Consider the following 23878-nt stretch of genomic DNA (forward strand, 5'->3'; position numbering starts at 1 on the left):
GCAAACAAACAAAAATTTCCAAAAAGTTCTTCTTAAACAAAGGCAAGAAAAAAAGGGGGAAATACTGAAGCGAAAGAAGGTTCAGAGTGGCTATACATTGTTTGTTTGTCTATGCATGCCCCGTAATTGTTTTGTCAAAAAGTTTTATAAGCCTCAGCTGTGATGCAAATTTGGAAGGGAGAGAAACTATATTTGTTGCATGGAAATGTTTTAAATTAGAGGGGAGATTTTCAGCTCAGAAAAGGGGTTAAAAATCAGCAACTAAACTTACATTTTTAGTGGATTTCTTAGCAGAAAGAAGTTGCAAATATTGCAGCTGCAGAAGGCGTGTGGGGACCAAGCACTAAACTTCAATATAAGTTGGATTTCTTTTCTGGCAGAACGAGTATATAAAAGCCCTTCTCCTCGCAGACTTCCCTTAAATATTTGAGTTTGAAATTCACTTCCGGTCGATGAATCAACTTTTACTTTGGTGGGGAACAAAAAACTTTTCCTTTTCAACTGTACGATTTCCATTTCACTCAAGCCTTGACCCCAGCTCTCCCATTAAGAGCTGGTCATATCCCTGGGATCTGGGTTGTCCTGCCCGCAAAGCTGCTTAGAATCATGAATTCCATCGTTCATCGTTCATTGTGGCTCCTTATTAGGCCGTCCGCGTGCACCTTCCGAAAAACTTCCTCTGGTGGCTGCCAGGCAACCAACAGACTTGCCTAGCAAAAGCCCCAAAAAAAAAAGGAAGACGTTAGCAGCGCACAAAGGAGCACCCAACTTGATGCCCCAGCTCCAGCCTGGGGGCTCCGTATCCATGGCCTGGCATTTAAGATAAATGATCGCCTGCCAACAATGCACAAAGAGTCACAAAAACTTTGGTCACGTTTGTGCTATTTGGCGGCCCAGGCATATGCTCCGGCAGGACAACGAGTTGGGGGTGGGTGCTGAGTGCCGAGTCCCAGGACCCGAGTCCTCGGGGTGGCTGTCTAGCTTGCATCCTACCTTGGCGCAATTTTAATATGTTTATGGAGAGGGTGGGTGTGGGCTTGGGTGTGGGTGTGGGTGCCGGTTTAAAATTCAAGACACATGCAGCAGCTTAAACGTTTTAGAAATCTATTTTTCAAACGGGAGAAGGCGCCGTGACAGGCCAAGGAGTCCCCGTACTCCCGGCAGTCACATGTGTGCGTGCGAATTGCATTTAATTGAATCGTCTGGAGCAGCAGGTGAAAGTATTTCGTTGTTTGCCATTCCATTCCCCCACCCACCCTAGAACACTTTCCTTCTGCGAGTGGCCGCCTCACAGCCAAATGCCGACGAGGCAAACGACAAGGGAAATGATCGTCACAGCAATGGGCACTAGGAATCGTCTGTAGTAGGCCTCCTCGACGATCTGCCGCTGCAGGATACGCTCCCAGTGGCGCAGCTGTTTGTTTATATTCGGATTCACTTCCCCAAGCGTGCGCTCTATTTTCTCATAGAACTTCTCCAGCACCCGGTTGTAAGCCAAGGCCAGCTCTGGGTTCTGGATGAGCTTAGCCATGATGGCAATTTGGTTATCGTCCAACTCGTCGATCATATTCATATCTTCGCCCAGCAACAGTTTGCGACGAAGCTGCAGCCGGAGCACGATCCCGCCAAGAATGAGCGTGTCCCATGGTGGCAGGGACCTGGAGCCTTGACGTTGAGTTTTGAGGATGCGCTTCGCCTCGTGGTAGTGCCCCTGACAGATGGCCAAGATCACTTGATCGGCCAGATCGCGCTGATATCGGTTCAGGTTCATCTTCTCTGGAAACAGTTCATCGACAAGCAGCTGATGTGGCGTCAGATTTTGTGGCACATCAGCCATGGCTAAAGATTGGACAGGATCAGATTAGTTTCTGCGCGCCCGGCCTTGGCGAATTTACTTACTTGGGATTTAATTTCTGTTGTAAAATCTATACATGAATATCTGGCACTGTTTAAAGTTGCCTACTAGATCTCTTAAAGGTTTATTTCGTTCTCCCCTGTGCCATTTGGGCACTTGCCACGTCCATAAATCGGTGGCACATATGGCAACTTTACAAGTGGCTCGCGTCGCCGTCTGTGCGCACAATTCAAATGGAAATCAAAGTGGGCGTTCATGAGTTAAACACTCGACGAGGCACGAGCCAGGAGCTAGCAGCCACCAGGCAACGGAAGCCCCAATGTGACAAAGTCGCTGCCACACAGAAGCCAACCAAACCAAACCGAGTCGAGTCGAGGCACTTGTGGTTTACGACCTGTCCTGGAGAGGGATCCTGCAAGCAAAAATAAAATCACACACGACTGCCAGGAAGGAACCACGGCTGCTCCAGTGGACGGGGGATGATGATGGGGCTGGAACATGTTGGATAGGGCCATGAAACATAAGGAGGATGCCTTAAAATGGCTGCTGCTACTGCTTCTGCTGCTGCTGCTGCTTCTGGCAGTGCCATTTCTTTCTGCTGCCATTGGGAAATTTATTATTCTCGTCTAGATGAGTTCATTATGCGAACAGCAGTTGCCAGTCAGTGTGAGGGCTGGCTGGCTGGCTGGCTGGCTGCCGCCTTTGAATGCCGAATGCGAAAACGATTCAATTTTATTGTTTTCCACATAAATTCTCCCCGAATTATGCATTGTATAAAAAAACATCATATGAAATTTGAGTAGGACTCCCGTTCCGTCCATACACACATGTGATGGCAGAGATGGCAGAGATTGTTGGCCATATAATTGAGTCACGTTTGCTCAGGGATTAGGTTGGTTCCCTGCCCTGGTTGTGGGGTACCCGAAAATATACAGATTTATGCCGCGAATGGAAAGTTATTGGGAATTGGCTCGCTTGATTTATGGAAATGACAAGCTCACATGCATAGCCAAGTTTTCAGTGCAAATGGAAAAGATTAGATTGGAAAGAGGAGCGAAATTTATAGGAAATTGGACCAAAAGTATAGCAGCTGAATACCTTTTGCATTTCCAATTACAAATTATCCCTAAAAATATATTCATATTCAGGCAATGACAACTCGTGAATACCCAGCGGAAATGATTAACTTTTGCCGCAGGAAATTGGTCAACGAAAATCACAATTTAAAATCAGAATTTTATTTCTCACTTTCCCAAAACTAAAACCCCCATTAAGACCACAAATAAACCCATTTTTGGAATGATATCATAGCGGCGTGTGCAGGGCTACGTGTTTATAATGCCAATAACCTCTGACAGGACGGATGCCCGCACGTCAGGCGGCCACAACTAATATGGGACACAGGGGAGCGGGGACAGCGCACAGGGCAGGGCACGGGAATAGAAATCAAAATTCGTGCTGGCATGCAAGTTCAACGGCTCCTGCTACTGCCATCGACAGACTTGTAAACAGGACAAGGAAATTTAATTTATCTGTATCAGTTCCAGCACCCCCAAGGAGAATGGAGAATGGAGAAGGTCCTCTGGCGGAACAGCTGCAGCAGGAGCTGAACACATGTTCGGACAAATTCATCTGCCATGTCACAATGCGCAACGGTATGCAGAAATATCCCAGGGATGGTCTTTAGGGATGGGGGCAAATACTCGAATAAGCTCTGGCTTTGGCATCCCAGCTCTGCCAGGCTGCAGCTTGCACGTGACAGGACTCGACGAAAAGTGAAACTTGGCAAATATTTTTGTTGAAACACACAAACACAATTGGGTACGAGATGTCTATCCCTGTGGAAGGAGGAAATAAATTGGGGGGGTTTCTTCAACCCCCAAGCCTCCCCACAGACCCGTCACAAGTGTCATTAATCAAATGCCGCCCAATAAGTTCCAACCCTTCTTCGCAGAAATTTTTGAAATATGAACTTTTTGCTCTGACGAATGCCGGCAGTCATTAATAAATTAGGGGTTAAAATGCCATAACAACGTCAACGACTGGGTTCGGGCAGCCGCTGAAAAGTTGTTCATTTAATTGAAAGCGAAACGCGGCAGACAGCCCCCCGGATTTGCTTAACTCAATTAAATTAGGCGCCAACTGGAGGAGTGTGGGCTGGGATGCAAGAAAGGGGAGAAATCAGTTTAACTTTTGATTTAACGATCCGTGCAGTTGCTGTCAACAGTTTAAGGTCGGATTTCATTTGAATTCCATTTTGATTAGACACACACAAACACACACACACTCGAAAATAGTTCGAATAAATCCCCGAGTCAGCATGTGGAACTACGGAGAGTGCCGGGCACCGGGATTGCCGCAGGAGGAGAGCGAAATACTGACCAGCGGACCTGAACCAACGTGCACCGGCGGTGAGGAGGAGGAACAGCGGGATCTGGACGCCCTCTACGACGAACTGGAGGCCTTTAAGCAGCGTCTCTGGGTGCTGCGCAGCAAGCTGGTGACCAGCCCCAAAGATCAGTGCGAAGCGCAGGCAGCGCTAGCGGACACGGACGAGTCGTTTTTTACCGCACAGAGCCGTCAGTTGGTAGCCCTGCGCCGCCAGAACTGCGTGCTACGGTGCCAGCTCCAATTGATGGCCGCACACCTGAACGACAGCCGCAAGGAGCTGAAGGAGGTGGATGGGTGGCGCTGCCTGCTCGCCACACGCATTCAGCGGATGCGCCGAGAGTTGGACATCTTCGAGGAGTTCAAGTTGCAGGCCATCCACCACTTTGGGCTGTGCATCGAGCGCTGGGAGCAGCACAAGGCGTGCAAGATGGACAACATTGTGTACCAGCAGCGGATGCGGCTGCTCATCCAGCACATCGATGGCAGGCGGGTGCAGCTGGTCCCGATACATTGCCACCGCCAGACTTGCCAGCAGTTTCGCACCGAGATCATACAAACTCGCATCTTCCTGCTCAATCTGTTCGAGAGCATGCTCAACCACTTCAGTTTCTTCAACCGGCAGTTTAGCGTCAAGTGAGTTTCGGGACTGCACTGTTATCCGGCGGGGCCAGCTAAAAAATCTCTCTCTTGCATCTTTTCAGGACCTACTTTGTAGAGACTGACATCCAAAAGTCAATCATCTCCAACGCCCCCTCCTCCCCACCCAACTCAATACGCTCTGAGTTTCGCGATTCAAGTGAGATTTGAGTGGTCCTCCCTTCACCCTTCACCCTCCTCTCTCAACTCTTAACTTTTGGCAATTAATGTTGATTTTTATTCTCCAAATTTACGGGGGGATGTGGCAGTGTTGGGTGGGGTAGGGTCTGTTTGTAATTGCTTTGGAACTGTCGCCCAATTAGGGTTATTGACGTTTTGCGGCCTTAATGGCCCCTTTGTGGCCCATTCCCGTTTCTGTTTGCCCATAATACTCGTACAATAATTACCAAAATTTCAACTCTGCGAAAAGTGCCTTAAAGTGGGGATATCATGGACACTCGAGGCTTCCTAATCCGACTTTCGACGCCCATCCAAATGTGCACGCATTCCCACCAGGATAAGATGGCAAGCGGCTAAAAAGGAAACGGCATCAGATAAAACAAAAGCAGATTTGTTTTTCCTTTACCCCCCGTACAAAGAAACAAAAAAAAAGGAACCAAATCCCCGCCACAGAAAGAGACATACATAGAGAGGAAGTTGAGCTGACAGCCGGGAGCTAAGCGCCGGCAGGAATGGCTGAAATCCTTATCCTGCTCCGGCTCCACTTCTCGTGGTCCTCCTTCCGCCATAGCTCCAACTCATGACTCCAGCATCCCATATCCCTTTTTGGAGGTTGTCGAAATGCGTAAAAACTCAATTGCTGCGCATTTACCGAGGGGGTGAGTGAGTGTGGGGAGGCAGCAGGACCTGGTCTAGGGATCGACATGGGTCTCGCACACTGAGTGAGATGCAAGATAACGTGAACGGGAGAGCGATGGCAAGAGGGCAAGGGCGCAAGGGGGGACGAGCGAAAACGAATTTATTGGAGTCATGTGCTGATAAGCGGCTCTGGCTTCCCAATACCAATGCCAATGCCAAATTACAATGCTCTAACAAGCGGCGAGTGGCCCGAGGGAATGGTGAACAACAAAACGAACAGCGTATACTCTACGCCAAAGAAAAGCATAATATTTTGGAATATATTGGCTTGGGTGTTCACATAGCGATACTTCCCTGGGCATAGGGTATGCAAACACTGATACAAACACGCAGATACACGGCTACAGACACCGACACAGGGGGGCTGGATGGGGATGGGTATGGGTATGGGTATGGGGACAAGCACAGACAACGGGCTGCTACATGGCTAAAACACAGGAAACGCATTAGATACTTTTTGGCTGATTCGCTGGCTGGCCATAGTGGTAGTCATAGTGAGCCCGAGGCCCGGGGCCAGAGCGGGGTCTGGCTCTGGGACGAGGACTGAGTCTGGACAGGGGCTAGTGCGATAAAAATCTGCGTAAAATGATGCGGCAATTTGATGAGCAACTAAGTTCGGGCAATTAGTTTTGTAAACGTTCGGAAGTTGGTCGTGTCCAGCTAAACTGTTGCTGGGCAAGAGAGAGCCATCCGCATGCCATTTAGTTCTGTAATGTGCTTAACGGGGCTCACAAAGTTGTGCGTAGAGAATCGTGTGATTTATTGGGGGCCCATCCACAGCGCTGATGCAGATCTGAGGTAACACGTTTGCCCCGCCACCCCCACCGACAATGGGCACTCGACTCCGATTGATCGGCAATTTTTACCCATTTGGCCGCCACACAATTCCCAGGCAGGCGAATATGACCCATGGCCATTCTCCTCTCCAGTTCTAACGGAGTTCCTAACAATCGCCAGGCGATTCGTGCCTTTCCTGCTCCACTGAACTCTTTGACAGGCCAAAGTAACAGAAACCAAAAAACGTTTCCCCAACTTGCTAATAAGCCAATGTCTAACCAAAAGTAGGAATCAACAGCCGCAGCAGCAGTAGAAATGGGAGAAAGAAGCCTTCTGCCTTGGGCTGTTTTCTAGCAATTTCAAAGATACATTTCAAGTGCCTAACTTTGCTCCACTCTACTCTGTGTGTGTGTGTGTGTGTGTGTGTTAGTCAACCGCAAAAGTACAAATAATTTCCATTTGGCAAAAGCGGCAACATTTGCATTTTTCTTCAGTTCTTCTTAGACAGGGACACAGACACAGACCCAGCCCATTCCCAGTCCCACTCCCAGTTTCTGCCTCAAATAGGCAAACATGCCTCCCAGCGGCAGCTGCACAAAGAAGGGGAGCTAGCAAGCGAGTGAGCGAGTATTTAAATAGCAAACAGATACGTCGTCGTCGTCGTCTACTTATAAATACTTTGTCGTCTCGGCAAACTATACTACGGCACAAGTTGTAGATAAATATGGCATAGATTACATAACTAGTTCTCTGCCACAATAGAACTTTTTCCTCTTCTCTTCGAAAGATAAGTGTATGCCCACTATATCTCTCTCTTTCACACGCATGCAGCGCATATGTACAGTTATTTATGAATTTTCTTCTGGCGGCCCAACACGGTAGCATTCTGCAGCTTTTGTGCACTCTTCTGGCCGAGCAGCTTTCGAGGGCGCCGTGGCTTAGTTGGTTAAAGCGCCTGTCTAGTAAACAGGAGATCGTGAGTTCGAATCTCGCCGGGGCCTATCCCTTAAATTGGCTAATAGGGATTCTACTTTTTTATGTAATTCCCTTTCCCTTGAACTCCAGCGCCTGTTAACCCCATTTTCCTGATTTTCTTGTTGCCTTTAATGGCTGCTTATTGTTCCGCTTGCCAGCTGACGCCTTCTCTAACCCCCATTAACGTGTTTCAATTGCCCCAATAATTGTTTCAATAATCATTAAAATCACGCAGGAATATTGCCTGCCACAGTAGCAAGGGCCAAGGGCCACACCGACACAAGAAAAGCTTTTTCAGTGCACTATGGGCGCTATGCTAGGGAACTATGAAATAATCTTTATTCGATAAGACAGCAATTTCATAGGTAGAGAAAGCACTTCAGTAGCTGATTAGATATAGAAATGACGGTCATGAAAATGTAAATAATAACTTTTACTCTTTGGATGGATCATTCGACTTGGAAATACTCTATTCTCAATGTTTAAAGTACCGTTGAAAGTCCTTTGTAAAATAGTAACCCCCTCTTGATGTTAGCTTTATGTAAGCATAACATTAGGGAGTTGGTGCTTATGCAGCTTTGAGGAACTACTGTTACAACTAAAGCTCTTGCATACCGTTAGTAGCAAAGCTTTCATGTGAAAAGCTTATCGTGTCCCGTTAAAAGCTCACAAATAAGATAAATAAGCAATAATGAGAGCTTCCCATTAACATTTCTGGAATCTTAACAGTTGCCAAGCAAAACCGTATCTCTCTCTGGTTCAATATCTTCAAATTGAAACAACTGAACAAATATTAATTTGGTTAATAGACCGTCCAGACCCATCCAAAAATAGGCCTACACCAGTGGGGAACTGGTGGGGAAACCGTTTCTTAAATTGAGTAGTTGAAAGGTGGAAGTTTCAAGGGCGCCGTGGCTTAGTTGGTTAAAGCGCCTGTCTAGTAAACAGGAGATCGTGAGTTCGAATCTCGCCGGGGCCTTCCTTCAAGGACATGAGGTTGTTGTCTACTTTTTTAGCCATGTTTTTTTGTCAATTTCCAATCTTTTATTTCGTGTTTGCACCTAAACTAAACCTAATAAGAGTACCAATAGAAGCTTTATAAGCTCTGAGGACTAATCCTTGTGGACCAGATACAGGACAACGATCATGAAGTAGGTGGGCCGCTCAAAGACCAGCTGCGTGAAGTTGTCCCGCTTCTCGTCCATCAAGTGGCACATCCTCTGATAGATGCCCTGATTCTGCTTCTCCACAATTGACAGCAGGCAGATAATGCGATGCCTGCGGAGTGAAAATTAATCAGTGAGAGAGGGGTGGCAACATGGCAACAGGCGGAGATCACACTTACCGACTGTGGTTTAACTTCTTGACCCGATCGCGTATCTCGGCCGCCAGACTCTCGACCAACTGCAGTGCCCGCCAAGAGTCGTAATTGCGACTGAAGCGATCCCACAGCAGACGCTCCTCGATGCAATCTTCGATGATCTTGTGGGCACGTTCCATATTGAAATTGGTGTGAAAGAATTTCCAATCATTCTTTGGCTTCTCGTTGCGCTCGCCGCCCTCACATCCAGCCACGCCCTCGCCGTCTGGGTTCAGGGCCCGTCGCCGGCTGAGCATCGACTCCGAGAGCAGGGCGTTCATTCGGTTTGTGGTGCGAACCGATGCGGTTATCCTGTACACAACAATGGCAATTTTGGTATTAGCCATGACTCAAATTAAAGATTCTATTTTAGTTGCTGCGACTGGGTCGCATCCTACCGCGTTTTCATACTGCTCCAGCTGTTCATTGTTTGTCTCCCGAGTGTATTCCGATATAGTGTGCCTGGTATATGGTAGCCTCTGTCTGCCGGCAAAAGGAAAACAAATAGCGAGCGCTGCTATCTGTGCACTGCCAGGGACGTCAGCCAGGACGACATGCCGACACGAGCCCTGCCTAATACCGAGCTCCGAATTCCTTAGGTGCCCTCATGGGGTATCCACACATCGTCAAAAGTTTCCCTTCAGCATTATTGGTTTAAGCCCACTCTTCACATTTGGCCCTGGAGGTGGCAGCGGGAGGCACGCCTGACACACGACCTGAGCACGTTAGAAAGTACAGAACTCTCTGCCAATTGGGAAAACTACGAAAAATCATTTCCCAATATATGAAGTAGTTCATCAAAAGTCGAATCAATATATATATCTTTATCTGTCCGTCTGTTTCTATAGAAAGGATTTACTCCATTTGATGGGATCGCTCGGGAAAGTTTTTTAGATCTTTGTTTTCAAAGACATCTTAAACAAACTTCAGAAATAGCTACTCCAAAAGTTTCTAGATACCTTCAACTGTTATTTCTATAGAGTGATCACTGTACTTCCCATAGTTGGCCAATAGAGAGGCACAGTCGTGTCACGCTGCCAACTTTAAGTGGGCGGAAGCCTTGCGTGCCGTTTATCATAAATCCAAGTCAGAGCGCTCCAATTGCAACCCACCGGTGATGGCGGTGGAGACGTGGGTGTCATCACCACCAGACACTCGGCCGTGGCACAGTCGGGGGGCCCGGGGGAGCGGAATCATCGGCAAAGTGTTGCCATATGGTTGTGTGTGCTGTGCCTTCGTGGGGGAAATTACTTCGAGCCACGAAGGCACGCGATTCCTTTTTGAAGTTGATGACTTTTGATCGGTTGCCTTGCGACACCTGTGAGGTCTTCCTGGCCAGGTCTCTCCTCTGGCTCTGCCCGGTTCTGGCCCAAAACTTTCAAGCACTTTGATTGCTTTTTATCGCGAAAGTTCGTTCGATTTCATTTGCATAGGCTTCGCTCTGCCCCCCTAATTTTGATCTATCTATGCATACTATATGTATGTTTGTATCTATATAGATTCATACACCGTACATATTGTACATATGTATATGAAGATATTAAATTGAAATAACTGTCAAGTCACGTGCGCTGTTGACGACTCCTCATTGTTCCCAAATGGCCGGGGAACAATAGAAAATTGAGCAAATGGCGGTGGAGGAGAATTGGGCTAGGCGATACACATAGGTGGTGTCCCCCCGCCCAAATCCCATCACGAACAGTTGAGGCCACTCTTATAGGTCTCAAATGGTTGTAGTCAAAACAAGATAAATGATTTGTTTTTTCTAAAGCTGATTGAATCATACCCTTGTTGATGGACATTAGAGCAGTGGTCGGCACGGCCCTATCTTACGTTCAAATGTGCATCGGAAAGTGCTCTGCTGTGGCACTTCCGCTCACGTACATGTGTGTAACAATGCATTGTTCGGCAACAATACAATACAATTACATTTTTCCGTCGTGTTTTGTTCCGTTTTACGCACACATTGCCAAACATGCGAATGGCTGCGTGCCGACCGACTGCGTGCCTCAGAGTGTTTTTTCTTGACGTTAATCAGAAATTACATATTTGATTAGAACACTAATAGGTAGAACAGTCCCTACACCGAGAGATAAAAGTCATGAGAATTGAATATGTATACCAATAGATTTGCCTCGTGAGTGGAAATTGTAAAATGACAGGATTTTCAATTACATTTTGGCATTAATAAGAAAATATGTTTTCTGCAAATTCAATGCGAATTCTATTTAATTTCAAAATATTTTTACTTAAAAACCGAAGATTTAATTTAATTAATATTTTTTTCTCTATGCCATTTTTCTGTGTTTTGCCTTACCATATTTTGCAAATATTTGACTTTTGATGATGCAACTCAATTATTGACTGCATCAGTTTCAGACATCGCGATGGAAATAAATTGTCTGTAACACAGGATAGCAGGTTCATTTATTGGCAGCTCTGCTCCGTAGATTGTAGATTTATGGAGAAACTTATGCTTCCTTGATTTATTGAGTATCATAAGCCGTTTCGTTAATACGTAAATATCCATAAAAATGTGTTAGGCTAAAGCTAATTCACCAATCGGAATCTCCAAACTTCCGAGCGGTTCTAGAATCAGTTGCCAGGATACTAATTGCCAAACACACAAAAGTTTTGCCGACACACACGCCAAAAGGTTGAAGGAATTGGAACAGTGGGGCGTTTTTATGCGATTGTGTGGGCTGCGTGGGTGGGTGTGCACAATAGAAATTAAACAGCAGCTAAACAAATTAGGCAATTTGTACCGCCTTCCTTTCCGCTAATATGCGGGCGATGGGGTAGGGGGCTGGGGTTAACAACACTCGGAACAGGCTCGAACTCATTAGCACCCGGGTGCACGCGAAACGGGGAAATTTGCATAGGATGTAGGACTTACGCTTGCATGCGACTCATAGCAGCGGCGCCTCTGCCTATGCTACGGTCTAACGGCTGTGGGAGTCTAGAGCTGGAGCTCTGCCTCCGCCAGAGAGGGATTTCCGGCAAAACTGCACGTGCGCTCGTCACAAATGAAACTGGCTCTGGTCCCGGGCTCCGGTTGCTCCCAGGCATAAAAGCGCAAAAACCAGCAGCTAACAATGTGTGGAAGGTGGGGGGACAAATGAAAGGGGTAAGGTGTACGCCATGATGGTGATTGACTTACGAGCTCTGACAGCACAAACACTCACACACACAGTCATACACGAGGGGAAACGAGGGGAGTGAGTTCGTCTCTGTGGCACTCGTTAGCTCTGCCTTTGGTCTGATTTAAGTTGGCATGTCTAAAGACAACTCTGCAGAGACTGAACGCGGGTCGAGCGGTGGAGCAAATGTGTGCCAATGTATTCTAAATTGTGTTTATTTTGAGTAATTTGCAATCTATTAGACACAAACTGTCTGTTCCCCTTCTCTCCTCCCTCTCACTTTCTCTTTCCCTCTATCACTACATCTCCAAACCCTGACAGTTTGGCAATTAAAATTGTAGGTTGATAACTGTCGACACGCCCCCATGCACATCACTTCGAATCCTTGGAGAGTGTGGATAGCAGAACTTGAAAAGAGAGTAGAGAGCCAGGTTGAGCGCTTTTGGAGAGTCTGAAGAGTGTAGAGAGTAAGTATGTGCAGAATATAAATACGTGAGTCAACACATTTCACCACTGGTTGTAATTCGATTTAGTTATTTTTAGAAAATTTCACAATACAGAAAGAAAGATAACAGTAATTGTATGTAGTGATATGTGGTGGTTAATAAAAAGGTAAAGAAAAAAACCTATGCCCAATTTCAATGAGTCTTAGATTACATTTTTATTGTTTTGAATTAACAAACTACGAGTACGTATTATATTTGTATTTTTAAATTAAATATTGCTTACATTTATGGCGGCACATTTTGGCATTTTGCCAATTATTTTTATACAAGAATATGTTAATAAAAACGAATATGTAATTAAAATCGATGTTAATAATATAATATTTCGTGTTGGACCGTGCTCGACCGTGTTCGGAAATTTTTTAGCCGTGCGTGTTGAAAATTTTCATTTTCGTGTCGTGTTGGGTCGTGTCGGAAAATTGCAGTCCATGCCCATCTCTAGTCCGTAGGTCCGGTAAGCGGTTATATGTATATTTACTCATCCTCCATTCAACATAGTCAAGAAGAAGTTTGCTAACCTGAAACATTATTTTATAGAACTCGATTAAGAGAGTTCCTTTTGATGCTGCTTCATATCTGTACTCACTATATAGGCACACAAAATCGCAACGATGATAGCATAATAGGTGAAATCCGCATCTCTAAATACCTTGTAGCACGATTCCTTGACATTATTGCTATGATCTATCAGGCAGCTTTCGGGCAAAGTCAAATTTATGTGTACATATTCATTGGGGTCCATAAAGCCGCAGCAATTAAACTGGAAGAAAGCAATGACCAATGACCATTCGATTTACAGTGTGGCGCCTAGAACCTACCGTGTCCTGATAACTGAACATTGGATCAGTGTTTTTGTTAGCCTTCAGATCCGTCCATGCATGAGTTAGGTGCTGCCAATTATAGTTGTGGATCTGAATTCCCATCAAAAGGAAACAATAAACCGCCGCAAAGACACCCAACAGCAGGAGGTGGCAGAGGAATTCCTGTTTAAAGAAAGTTTAACACCAAATTCATACTATTAGTTGTCATATAGTCACTCACGAGTTTTGAATGCCCATAAATTTCCTTCAATTTACAGAATACCCTCCATACTATGTTTGCAGAGCAAGGGATGAGAGCGACTAGGAGCAGGTAAAAACTTATACGAAATATTCCACCCACATCGATGTAGCTGGGAATGCCGATCGCAATAATCACATAAATCAACAGCTGAAAACGATGCGGGAAAAGGTCACAGTCGGTTATTAGAATTAATCACCGGAAGCGATCGAGTATCACCATGAAAAGTCCATGTTCAACGAAGAACAGAAAATTTTGACAACAACCCATTTCGATGAAAGTTTTCAATCAACTGCGCCGACACCACCACTGGCTTTTGCCTCGAAAACATGTACCTATCTACCGATCTATTTATACGAGTACACACGATCCATTGTTCCGATTAGATAATCAACAATTAATCATTCTGTTGGATGGTTTATTTTTTATTGTTATATTAGCGAAAATCGGAAAAGGATATACACGTGAATTTTTCTGAGACAATAATTCTGATAATTTGCATAAAAAGATTTATGTGGCAAAAAATAAATAAATATAATTATTCGAGTCCAAAATATTCGATAATCCAAAAGGGTGTAATTATTTACAAAGCTAACAGAGTGTACTCCTCAAGTGGAGATCGGCGTCAATACAGAGAAAAGTAAGCAATTGAAATGTTTTCTGTTATGTTTGACCCACCTGAGACTGAAAAAGGGACATTGCATCGGTGTGGTTCTTGTCCACTGCCAAAACGGCATCTAATTTTTTTTTTGGTCAGGATTTTCTCGTCGGTGCGCCTAGCGAGGATACACTTAGGACACTAAGTAGGAGTACCAGATACTTCATAGCTCCAATATCACAGCCCATTGCAGTTGATTTATCTAGAATGGATATTCCTAAATTTACAGATTTGTATGTATTTATGTTGATCAAGTTTCGAGAAGCGCTCTCAAACAGCTTATAGTGGACTGAATAAGGGAACCAACAAAAGCTTCGTTTACGCTTCGAATCAACAGAAATATGTTAATAAGATCAGCCACAAGGCAGAAATCCCAACGATATCTGAAGCCAGTAAAAAGCTTTTCAATTTCGTTGAGCTTAGCTTGTGCACTCCTCCCGTCTGACTCACTGTAGAATCTGTAGTGGCTAGTCCATGACTGGTCGCCGCTCATCTACGGTTACGCCTACCGCGTATGACGCTTAATATAATACTGTACGTAGTAGTGTAATATTGGTCACTTCGTTCTCATCGTTATCTGTTAGCTAGAAGTTTCCTTTCAGGGTGGTCTTTTCTTTAAAGTATATTGGCGGGTAAAAAACCGAGGGCTTCCCCATCGATTCAACCTCCGATATGGAGGCATGTTTGGCATGGTGCGAGTCGAGTGGTTCTCAAATAAGATTATTAATTAGGTAGAACGCAAAGCAGCTGAGAGATTCGGATTCCACCAATTCACCACTCGTATTCAGATTGGTCTCTTTCGCTGTTGCTCCCCGCTCTCTACGGGGTTGCTACTATCTGGGCACAGCTGGGGGAACCGTCTTATCAGTTGGAGTGGCCTAGGAGAGGTAGATAACTCTAAGCTTTAATGGACTATGGGCTGGCTGTGTTTGGTTTGGGTGTCTGGCCTGGCGCGGCGCTCAGTTGCTTCCAGATACTGCGCGTGGCCGAAACAGAAGTAAAGTTCAATTTGCACCAAAAATGAGCTGCGGCACAAAGACCCTGAAGATATCCTCCTTCGTGTTGGATTTTCTTTGCTGTGTGAGTGTGTTATCGCCAAATCCCCAACTGATAGTCGTTGCTTACTCATTACTCTTACGACCACCTCTTCGTTGCTGACAGGTGCTGGCGGCCCTGACCATCGCAGCATGCTCCTACGCCTTGATTGCCTTCAGCCATAGTCTGGCCATTCGGGTGCCCTGCATTTTGGGCATAGTCCTGGGGGCCCTCCTCTTCGGAGGCACCATCTTCGGCTGTGTTGCCGCGCTGAAAGAGAGCATTCGTCTGACCTGGATTGTAAGTGATATTTCACCAACAATGTATGAGTATTTTTGTACAGCCTTTCGCATTTCCCTTTTAAGTACGCTGCGATTCTGATGGCTCTGATATTCGGGCAGATCACCGTTATATTCGCCCAGCCCATCAACTTTGAGCTGCTGGCCAATGAGACCATCTACAGTGCCTGGCAGGGCCAGCTGTATCACCAAGGCAGCATGTCCTATTATGAAATTAAGGTACGGTCAAATTACTCTCGGATTCAGCTTTAATCAGATTCCATTTGCATTGCAGTATCATTGCTGCGGTATGACTGGGCCCTCAAACTATCCGGACAGCGGCCTGCGTATACCGCAGAGCTGCTACTTCAACCAGAACACAACCGTAACCACAGATCTCTATACCGTGGGCTGTGATCGACAGCTGGGTGCGGCCTTCATCAAGGGCACCCGCTGGGAACGGATCAGCGATTGGTCAGTTGTTGGTGTGGAGGTACGTCAAGACATAGCTCCCAATAGAAATCCTAACTAACTCCCAATTTGATTTTTAGATGCTTACCGTGACGGTTGCTGGTCTTCTGGCCATAACCTTACAGAATGCAGAGCGCCGACGTCCTTATCGCTAGGTGCTTCTCTTGAATCCATCTGTTAACAGTATTAGAAGCTGTACAAATATGTTTAGAAAATATGTTTAGTACAAAACCGTTTAAAAGACTCGAACTACAAACGCTGTATTTCAATTTAAAATTATTGGTTCCAGTTCCAGTTCCTCGTCAGCTGTCTCTCTTAATGGTTACATACATATGTAGTTGTTATGTAGCAAATTTGTAATTTTCATGTAGAAACATTGACAAAATATCATGGTGTGGCAGCCCGCAGCAACTACGAATTGCATGTGTCTGGCAGCGCCATCAACAACGATGACGTCACATTCGTTTTATGCTTTGGCCGTTTTTGTTTCAACCTTTTTATGTAAGCAATGCAATAAAAAGGACTTCTGGAAACTAGCCGATCTTGTAGAAAAGTATTATTTTCCGCGGTTTAACAAAGGGTGCTCGACTTTTTAAATAGAGGGGTGTTAAGTGGGTTAAGTCTCGTTGGATCGCCGGATTGCCCTGGTTTTCTTATGGTATGGTATTTAATGGTATTTATTTGTTGGCCGGATGGTATTTTGTATCGTTATCAGAGCGGTCACGCTGGACGCTTTGGCCGTTTTTGTTTGAACCTTATTGTGTAAATAATCCAATAAAATGGAGTTCTGAAAACTAGTCAATCTTCTACAAAATTTATTGATGAATTGGAAAAAATTATTTATTTAGGGCTGAGATGGCTAACTAACTGGTAATATTAAATCGAATATCAAAATTGAGCAAATATAATTTTGCTCGGTATATTGACGGTATATTTTGAAAAGGAAGAGGTATATTCTGGTATTTTTCTGATTGTCTGACGGTATATTTTATCGGCAGGTCATACTAATGTGTAAACCGGGCTGCCTAGAATTCTGAAAAAATTTAATTAAATTAATAAAACCCTATACCGTTTGCCCAAAATATTAAAAATCCAATATCATCGGCGTTCAACTTGTAAATTCCAATTAGGATTAGTTTGTTTTCCAATTTCAAAAGGCATTTTAGCCCAGACAGCCGGTCAAAGATGTAAACAAGGGCCATCCGAGAACAAACGAAATGTATTCATAAAAGTAATCAGCACAGTTTTGCGAATTGGAACGCGTACGCGGCGCGTATTTTAAAGCGGACGAATTGTTCCAGCGCCATAATTTGTGTGCCATCCAGTGTCCGGATTCCGCATCGCGTTGGGGTATTGACTTGGCCAACAACAAATAACTTGATTAGTTGGCACCAAACAGTGCTGGCGATCACATCTGAAGACGGACAGCGGTCATTAACACGCTTGGGCCCAGAAGCAACAGCACCAGCAGCGACAGCAGCAGTAGAAGACAACCAACCAACGACAACAACAAGAACAGAGCGGCATTAACGATGGGTCTGCGCTTTCAACAATTAAAGAAGCTGTGGCTCCTCTATCTGTTCCTACTGTTCTTTGCATTCTTTATGTTTGCAATTAGCATTAACTTATATGTGGCAAGCATACAAACCGCTGATTCAGAGCTGCGGTGAGTAACCAACACAACAGCAATAACAACACAAAAAAGAATCCATTAGGATGGATTGCAGAGGCCTTCCATATGCCGCCGCCGCCTCCTCCTCCAGCTGGCATTGCATAATTTCCTTTGGAGCCCACATCTGGCCATGTTGCAAGTGGCTGTTGTTGTTCCACTCGAGCGGCTCGCCTCGACTTTCGGTTTTCGGTCTTCAAGCCACTTTGCATTTCTTCTTGTTTGTTTTGCCATCGGTTCGCGTGATTCGAGTTATTGTAAAATGCTAAATTTAATATCCATTGTCACATCTTTGTCTATGCCTTTGTGGATCACTTGCCCTCGGATTGCCGCGGATCGAATCGGATCGCATTGGATGGGGGCTTGGGGCTGTTGCTTGAATGGGTTGTTGGGTTTCTTGCAAAGTCATCCGAAACCGCCGCCCAAACGTCGCTCGCTCTGGCCGCATAAAAGTATCGTGGCCCATTATATTGGCAAGGGAGACATCTTCGGCAACATGACTGCAGGTGAGTTCACATTAAGCATCTCATCGCCAATGACACAATATGCAAGACATAAATAATTAAATGAATACATAAATCCATTCATTGGCAGACGATTACAACATCAACCAGTTCAAGCCTGTCGCTGGCGAGGGAGCCGACGGGCGACCCGTTGAGGTACCGCCCCGCGACCGCTTTCGTATGCAGCGCTTCTTTCGGTTGAACAGCTTCAACCTGCTGGCCAGCGATCGCATTCCCCTCAATCGCACTCTCAAGGATTATCGCACCCCCGAGTGAGTGAGACCTTGACCCCCTGTTTGGATGTCCTTCATCTAAAAGCGTATTATTTTGGTTGCAGATGCCGCGACAAGAAGTATGCCAGTGGCTTGCCCAGCACATCAATTATCATTGTGTTCCATAACGAGGCCTGGTCCGTCCTGCTGCGCACCATAACCAGCGTCATCAACCGCTCGCCACGCCATCTGCTTAAGGAAATCATATTGGTTGACGATGCCAGCGAGCGCTGTAAGCAAGGCCACTCCGTAGTCCAAAAGACTAATAAAGTAAAATACTAATTTGGGTGTTCTCTTTCGCAGCATATCTGAAGCGCCAGCTGGAGAGCTATATACGGGTGCTGACGGTGCCCACTCGGATCTACCGCATGAAGAAGCGCAGCGGCTTGGTTCCCGCTCGCCTCTTGGGAGCGGAGCATGCCCGCGGAGATGTACTCACCTTCCTGGATGCCCACTGCGAATGCTCGCGTGGCTGGCTGGAGCCCCTGTTGGCGCGGATCAAGGAGGCACGCAATGTGGTGATCTGTCCAGTGATCGACATTATATCCGACGACAACTTCAGCTACACGAAGACCTTTGAGAATCATTGGGGCGGCTTCAACTGGCAGCTGAGCTTCCGCTGGTTCTCCTCGGACAGGAAACGGCAGACGACGGAAATCACAGCCAAGGACTCCACGGCCCCCATAGCCACTCCTGGAATGGCTGGCGGTCTGTTCGCCATCGATCGCAACTACTTCTATGAAATGGGAGCCTACGACAGCAACATGCGTGTGTGGGGCGGAGAGAATGTCGAGATGTCCTTCCGGATCTGGCAATGCGGCGGAAGGGTCGAGATCAGCCCCTGCTCCCACGTGGGTCACGTATTTCGCAGCAGTACGCCGTACACGTTTCCTGGCGGCATGAGCGAGGTGCTCACAGACAATTTGGCCAGGGCAGCCACCGTCTGGATGGACGATTGGCAGTACTTCGTCATGCTGTACACTTCTGGACTATCGCTGAGCGTCAAGGATAAGGTTAACGTGACGGAACGCGTGGCTCTGCGGGAGAAGCTGCAGTGCAAGTCATTTGCCTGGTACTTGGAGAACATATGGCCGGAACACTTCTTCCCCGCTCCCGATCGCTTTTTCGGCAAGATAATCTGGCTAGATGGAGAGACGGAGTGCGCCCAGGCATACAGCAAACACATGAAAAATCTGCCGGGACGTGCCCTGTCCCGGGAATGGAAGCGGGCCTTCGAGGAGATAGAGAGCAAGTCGGAGGAGTTTATGTCACTGATCGATCTGGAGCGGGACAAGTGTCTGCGTCCACTGAAGGAGGTCGCACCGCGCTCCTCCCTGCAACCGGTAACAGTGGGCGACTGCACTTCGCATGCCCAGACCATGGACATGTTCGTTATTACCCCCAAGGGACAGATAATGACCAACGATAACATCTGCCTGGCCTACCGTCCGCCCAAACAGGGAATGATCAAGCTGCTTAAGAACCGCAATGCCACCACCTCGAATGTGATGCTGACGCAGTGCGCCGTTGATGCCAGCCAAATGTGGAACTACGACATGGATGTGAGTGTGGCCTAAATTGATTTTAGCAACGCTCTTTATACTTACTAAGCCTTTTTTAATCCCCCCCGCAGACCCAGCAAATCTCGCACCGAGACACAAAGCTGTGCCTTACACTCAAGGCGTCGACAAATGCGCGCAACCAGAAACAGGAGAAGGTGGTGCTCTGCATGCAGTGCGACTTCAAGGATATCACACAAAAGTGGGGCTTCATACCACTGCCATGGCGCTTATAGGACGAGGAATGGAATGGAAGAGCGAGGAATGCCAGGACATGATCCAATTAACCTGCCAGCAACTCTTTTTTAAACACAATGTGATATTTATTGAAATTTTTTAACGGGGCGCCACTCGTTGTGTTCTTTATTTAAACATGTAACAAACCCACACAAAAATACCCGACATATTCAGACTTACACCACCACCACTCACCCGAACCACGATACAGACCCACAAGAATTGTTTGTGAAACATCTTATGTATCCAAATACACTCGAGAGTTTGTTTTATTCTCTCGAGGTGTATTGCGACGCGATACAAATTTAGATCTACTCTCGTATGCTATGTCTATGTCATATTTATTAAGCAAGTTTTTAGGCAATTTTTAGCTGTACATAAGTACGGACGTACTTACTACCGTCGAACACTTTTATATGTCACATGAATAAACCCTCTGATTGTAGAAAGTGTCGCTGCACTTTACTTTTTCCTTTACGAGTATCTCTGTTGTGGCTTATCGCTTGCCTCATGTAGAGATTGTAATTTCCTTAAATTTGGCGCATCTGCTTGAGTTTCCAGCATTCTCGTAATGAACCGCTGCTACAACACAATCAAGCTCTCGGGCCTGCTCTCCAATCTGCTCTATATGGTAAGCCACTCAATCCGCAACATATTTATTCCTGTCCCAAATGATTTATTATCCCCATCCCCCTTAGCTGCTGGGCATTGGTGTCATGAGCGGGGCAGGATTGGGTCTCCAGGCGGCAGAGCCCAACACACCGGAGCACACGTACTTCGTAAAGAGCCTTGTGCTGGGCGGAACCATTTGCATGATCGTAATGTTTGGCTGCTATGGCCTCATCTGCAATCTCCTGTGTGTCAATCTAATTGTAAGTACCCTGAAGACCCGCCAGAACACAACTGAAAGTCCTTTTCCTTGCAGTTCACCCTGTTTATACTGATTTGTCTGGGTGCGGAGTACCTGCAGCTGCATCACTACCACAATCCATCGCATTTAGCCACCGACAGTGCCTGGCACCAGCTAGAGCTCGCATGGCATGGCCTGGACAGCCGGCCGGAGCTAATGCATCAGTACGAGGCCACACAGCATTGCTGTGGCTACAACAATGCGGATGACTACAAGCAATTGCATTTGCTGGTGCCCGCGAGCTGTTATCAGGCCACTGCCAATGACACCTACGAGCAGCAGAAGCAGGTCTATCCGCGCGGCTGCCTGGAGACTTTGAGCAACAGCCAGCGCTACATACAGCATCGCGATAAGCTCTTCATGTGGTCCATCGTTGGCCTTGAGGTGGGCAATTGACTGCAGCCGAAAGACAAATAACACTGTCTCTGTACTCCTCCCATAGATCGTTATACTGCTGCAGACAACCGCTCTGAGTGTTGTGCTGTTCAAGCTGCGCCAACGACAACGACTCGCTCGTCGCCAAGTGCCGCCTGGTGTCAGGCGGGAACCGCGCTCCAACCATGTGACCGGCTCACGGGCCCAGCTGCTGAATGCTGCCGATGTCTGATGTTAGATTTTATCAAATGTATTGTTTATTATGTAGCTATGTTGCAAATGCTTATGTACGGGTATAAATGAGTGTGGGGTAATCAGTAGGCATAGCGACGTGTCTTGTTGGTTAGCTGACAGCACAGCGTGATGCCCAAGATGATGCCCACAAGCTGCAACTCAGAGAATGTATTAATTAATCATAGGGGGACTAGAGTATCGTCCAGTAATCACCTCGTAGCCGATGAGTCCACAGTGTGCCCACTTCTCATAGCGATAGATCTCGAGAAAGGCTCGCTTCACGGCCGCCATGCAGCCCTCGGCATAGGGATGCAGGGCGTGAAGGCCGTCCTTGGTATGGAAACAGCTGGTGGGCACCTTGATGTTGAGGCTCGTATAGTCCCCGAACCCCTTGTTGCCACAGCACTCGAACTAAATCCATGGAAATTAAACAGTGAGAAGAGTTGCCCCAGATGGGTGGGTGTCCGTTCAATCAGCAACTCACCTCTCGCTGTAGCTGCCGAATGGCGCCCTGGTGGACTAGCTCCTCCATCCACAGCGACATGACGTAGACCTCGGTGGCATCCAGCTGCTTGGTCTCGTTGTAGTGGGAGAGCTTCCAGATGTGCGAGACAATCAAGATGCCCAACAGGGTGAGGTGCTAAAACTTGTTCCCTTTGCAGTTAACTTTTTGGATTGAACCCTAGGACAGCTGCTACTCACCATCACCATGACCTTTATGGAGCCCAGAAAGGCGCCGAGGCATCCAATAAGAGCTGCCAAAATCAAAGTACCCGCCATGCCCAGCTGCACAAACTTCTGCAGATGCTCGGCGGAGCCCTCGTCATACCTATCCAGCTCGTAGACGCCGGCCAGGGCCGCCAGGATGCCGATGGTCTAGATGATGATTAAAAATAAAGATATATGCACATTAACTATTTGTTAATGGGCCGTGAAATGGCCAAAAAAAATCGAAAAAAGTCTTTAGAGACAAAAGTTCGGTTTATGAGCGACGTCATCGCAGTGAGAGAGACGGAAAAATACAAAATAAAAGAAAATATTGGCATAAAAATAAATTGAATTACTTTGGTCTTTATTTTTAAATGGCATATACACAGATCTCTCTCCGATTTTTGTTCGTTTCAAATGGGGAAAATGAGAAAAATGAACGCCAAGTGACATCTTGTCTGGCAGAAATGGAATATTCGGTATGGAGTGGGATTTGTTTGCTGCCAAATTGGCCATCTACACAGGCAGCGGCAGGCAGAAACGCCAAAAAAAATTACATTCGACAATGAAAAATGCCACAGAAATGTAAGAAATTTAATGATTTCGCTTTGACGGACATCTCCGGCCGACATGAACTCGAATACAAATCCATTACTCATACGTCGTGTGAGTCAATGAGCGGTACACAAATACGAGTAGAATTTATTCTCAATGAAATGAGACATTTAATTTATTATATATTGCAATTGTTTGTGCACGCAAATTTTGTGCTCTTAAATAACTCATGCGCCGTGTTGAGCGTTGAAACTCTTACCAAAGTAATTGTATTGAAGACCACCGCAGTCCATTGCAGGCACACGCGAATTGTTGGCATTCTGACGCCAATAATAATTACCAATAATATATCACCCTCGTAGGAGCTATAATAATTATGTTTTGAACACTGTGATTGAAATGAACTCCAGCATTCACACGCTTTTCGCTCGGTGGAAATTCGTTTTCCACTCGCGTCCGACAATTTCCGACGCACGCCGCTTGTGACCCAAACTGTTAATGCCTTCGGCTGCCGCGTAGAGAACTCGTTCAGCCCAAAGCAAAATAAAGCCAAAACCCAAAAAAAAAACGATCACTAAGAAGCAGCGAAATGTTTACAAATCCGCTGAGTGGCTGTACGCGTCCGGGTACGAGTCCGTGTCTATGTCCGTCTCTGTCTCTGTCTCCGCCTCGTATTTTGTATTTTGTGTGCCAGTCGTTACTCGACTCGGAGTCCGTCCCGGCGAATGACCGAGATTTATATTTTTATATGCGTCTTTATAGGCGGGCATATACTCGCACTCGTACGCCTCTCTTCGCATCTCTGCTATTCCGCATATAGTTGGCAAAAATAAAAT

General features: G+C 46.3%; 8 protein-coding genes and 2 non-coding genes across 12 annotated transcripts; 6 read left to right on the top strand and 4 right to left on the bottom strand.

Moving 5' to 3' along the window:
• Nucleotides 1–1095: 1095 nt before the first annotated feature.
• LOC111076250 lies at nt 1096–1977 on the bottom strand. The gene is made up of 2 exons (XM_022369944.2): nt 1900–1977; nt 1096–1839 (listed from the first exon to the last, which is right to left on the bottom strand). Exon 2 carries the CDS (start codon nt 1835–1837, stop codon nt 1289–1291), a length of 549 nt encoding a protein of 182 aa, XP_022225636.2. The 5' UTR covers nt 1838–1839; nt 1900–1977; the 3' UTR covers nt 1096–1288.
• A 2114-nt stretch (nt 1978–4091) lies between these two features.
• On the top strand, nt 4092–5624 carry LOC111076237. The gene is made up of 2 exons (XM_022369933.2): nt 4092–4879; nt 4948–5624. Exons 1-2 carry the CDS (start codon nt 4176–4178, stop codon nt 5051–5053), a joined length of 810 nt encoding a protein of 269 aa, XP_022225625.2. The 5' UTR covers nt 4092–4175; the 3' UTR covers nt 5054–5624.
• A 1841-nt stretch (nt 5625–7465) lies between these two features.
• On the top strand, nt 7466–7539 carry Trnat-agu. The gene has a single exon. It is a non-coding gene; the product is annotated as a tRNA-Thr (tRNA).
• Nucleotides 7540–8418: 879 nt separating this feature from the next.
• Nucleotides 8419–8492, top strand: Trnat-agu. Its single transcript has one exon. It is a non-coding gene; the product is annotated as a tRNA-Thr (tRNA).
• A 55-nt stretch (nt 8493–8547) lies between these two features.
• On the bottom strand, nt 8548–9368 carry LOC111076252 (dynein light chain Tctex-type protein 2B). Its single transcript, XM_022369945.2, has 3 exons — nt 9272–9368; nt 8859–9185; nt 8548–8791 (listed from the first exon to the last, which is right to left on the bottom strand). Exons 1-3 carry the CDS (start codon nt 9298–9300, stop codon nt 8626–8628), a joined length of 522 nt encoding a protein of 173 aa, XP_022225637.2. The 5' UTR covers nt 9301–9368; the 3' UTR covers nt 8548–8625.
• A 3017-nt stretch (nt 9369–12385) lies between these two features.
• LOC111076243 lies at nt 12386–14292 on the bottom strand. The gene is made up of 5 exons (XM_041593147.1): nt 14257–14292; nt 13338–13502; nt 13106–13279; nt 12998–13037; nt 12386–12420 (listed from the first exon to the last, which is right to left on the bottom strand). Exons 1-5 carry the CDS (start codon nt 14275–14277, stop codon nt 12386–12388), a joined length of 435 nt encoding a protein of 144 aa, XP_041449081.1. The 5' UTR covers nt 14278–14292.
• Nucleotides 14293–15185: 893 nt separating this feature from the next.
• Nucleotides 15186–16289, top strand: LOC111076239 (protein late bloomer). Its single transcript, XM_022369935.2, has 5 exons — nt 15186–15316; nt 15398–15571; nt 15637–15789; nt 15845–16042; nt 16101–16289. The coding sequence occupies exons 1-5, from the start codon at nt 15257–15259 to the stop codon at nt 16173–16175; spliced, it is 660 nt and encodes a 219-aa protein (XP_022225627.2). The 5' UTR covers nt 15186–15256; the 3' UTR covers nt 16176–16289.
• Nucleotides 16290–17028: 739 nt separating this feature from the next.
• On the top strand, nt 17029–20709 carry LOC111076231 (polypeptide N-acetylgalactosaminyltransferase 3). Of its 2 annotated transcripts, XM_022369925.2 has the most exons (6): nt 17029–17686; nt 18095–18195; nt 18284–18464; nt 18530–18696; nt 18768–20026; nt 20098–20709. In XM_022369925.2, the coding sequence occupies exons 1-6, from the start codon at nt 17553–17555 to the stop codon at nt 20257–20259; spliced, it is 2004 nt and encodes a 667-aa protein (XP_022225617.2). In that variant the 5' UTR covers nt 17029–17552; the 3' UTR covers nt 20260–20709. The 2 variants fall into 2 exon arrangements, with proteins under 2 accessions (XP_022225617.2, XP_041448885.1); XM_041592951.1 differs by lacking the exon at nt 17029–17686 and having other exon boundaries at nt 17704–18195.
• A 77-nt stretch (nt 20710–20786) lies between these two features.
• LOC111081561 (protein late bloomer) lies at nt 20787–21941 on the top strand. The gene is made up of 4 exons (XM_022377651.2): nt 20787–20891; nt 20959–21132; nt 21186–21554; nt 21613–21941. The coding sequence occupies exons 1-4, from the start codon at nt 20832–20834 to the stop codon at nt 21775–21777; spliced, it is 768 nt and encodes a 255-aa protein (XP_022233343.2). The 5' UTR covers nt 20787–20831; the 3' UTR covers nt 21778–21941.
• On the bottom strand, nt 21785–23777 carry LOC111076233 (protein late bloomer). Of its 2 annotated transcripts, none has more exons than XM_022369927.2 (5): nt 23302–23777; nt 22482–22655; nt 22264–22419; nt 21993–22190; nt 21785–21931 (listed from the first exon to the last, which is right to left on the bottom strand). In XM_022369927.2, exons 1-5 carry the CDS (start codon nt 23359–23361, stop codon nt 21860–21862), a joined length of 660 nt encoding a protein of 219 aa, XP_022225619.1. In that variant the 5' UTR covers nt 23362–23777; the 3' UTR covers nt 21785–21859. The 2 variants fall into 2 exon arrangements, with proteins under 2 accessions (XP_022225619.1, XP_022225621.1); XM_022369929.2 differs by having other exon boundaries at nt 23383–23580.
• Nucleotides 23778–23878: the final 101 nt, after the last annotated feature.

This window comes from Drosophila obscura, unplaced genomic scaffold, assembly GCF_018151105.1.
Source record: "Drosophila obscura isolate BZ-5 IFL unplaced genomic scaffold, ASM1815110v1 contig_186, whole genome shotgun sequence".
Taxonomy (NCBI): Eukaryota; Metazoa; Arthropoda; class Insecta; order Diptera; family Drosophilidae; genus Drosophila; species Drosophila obscura.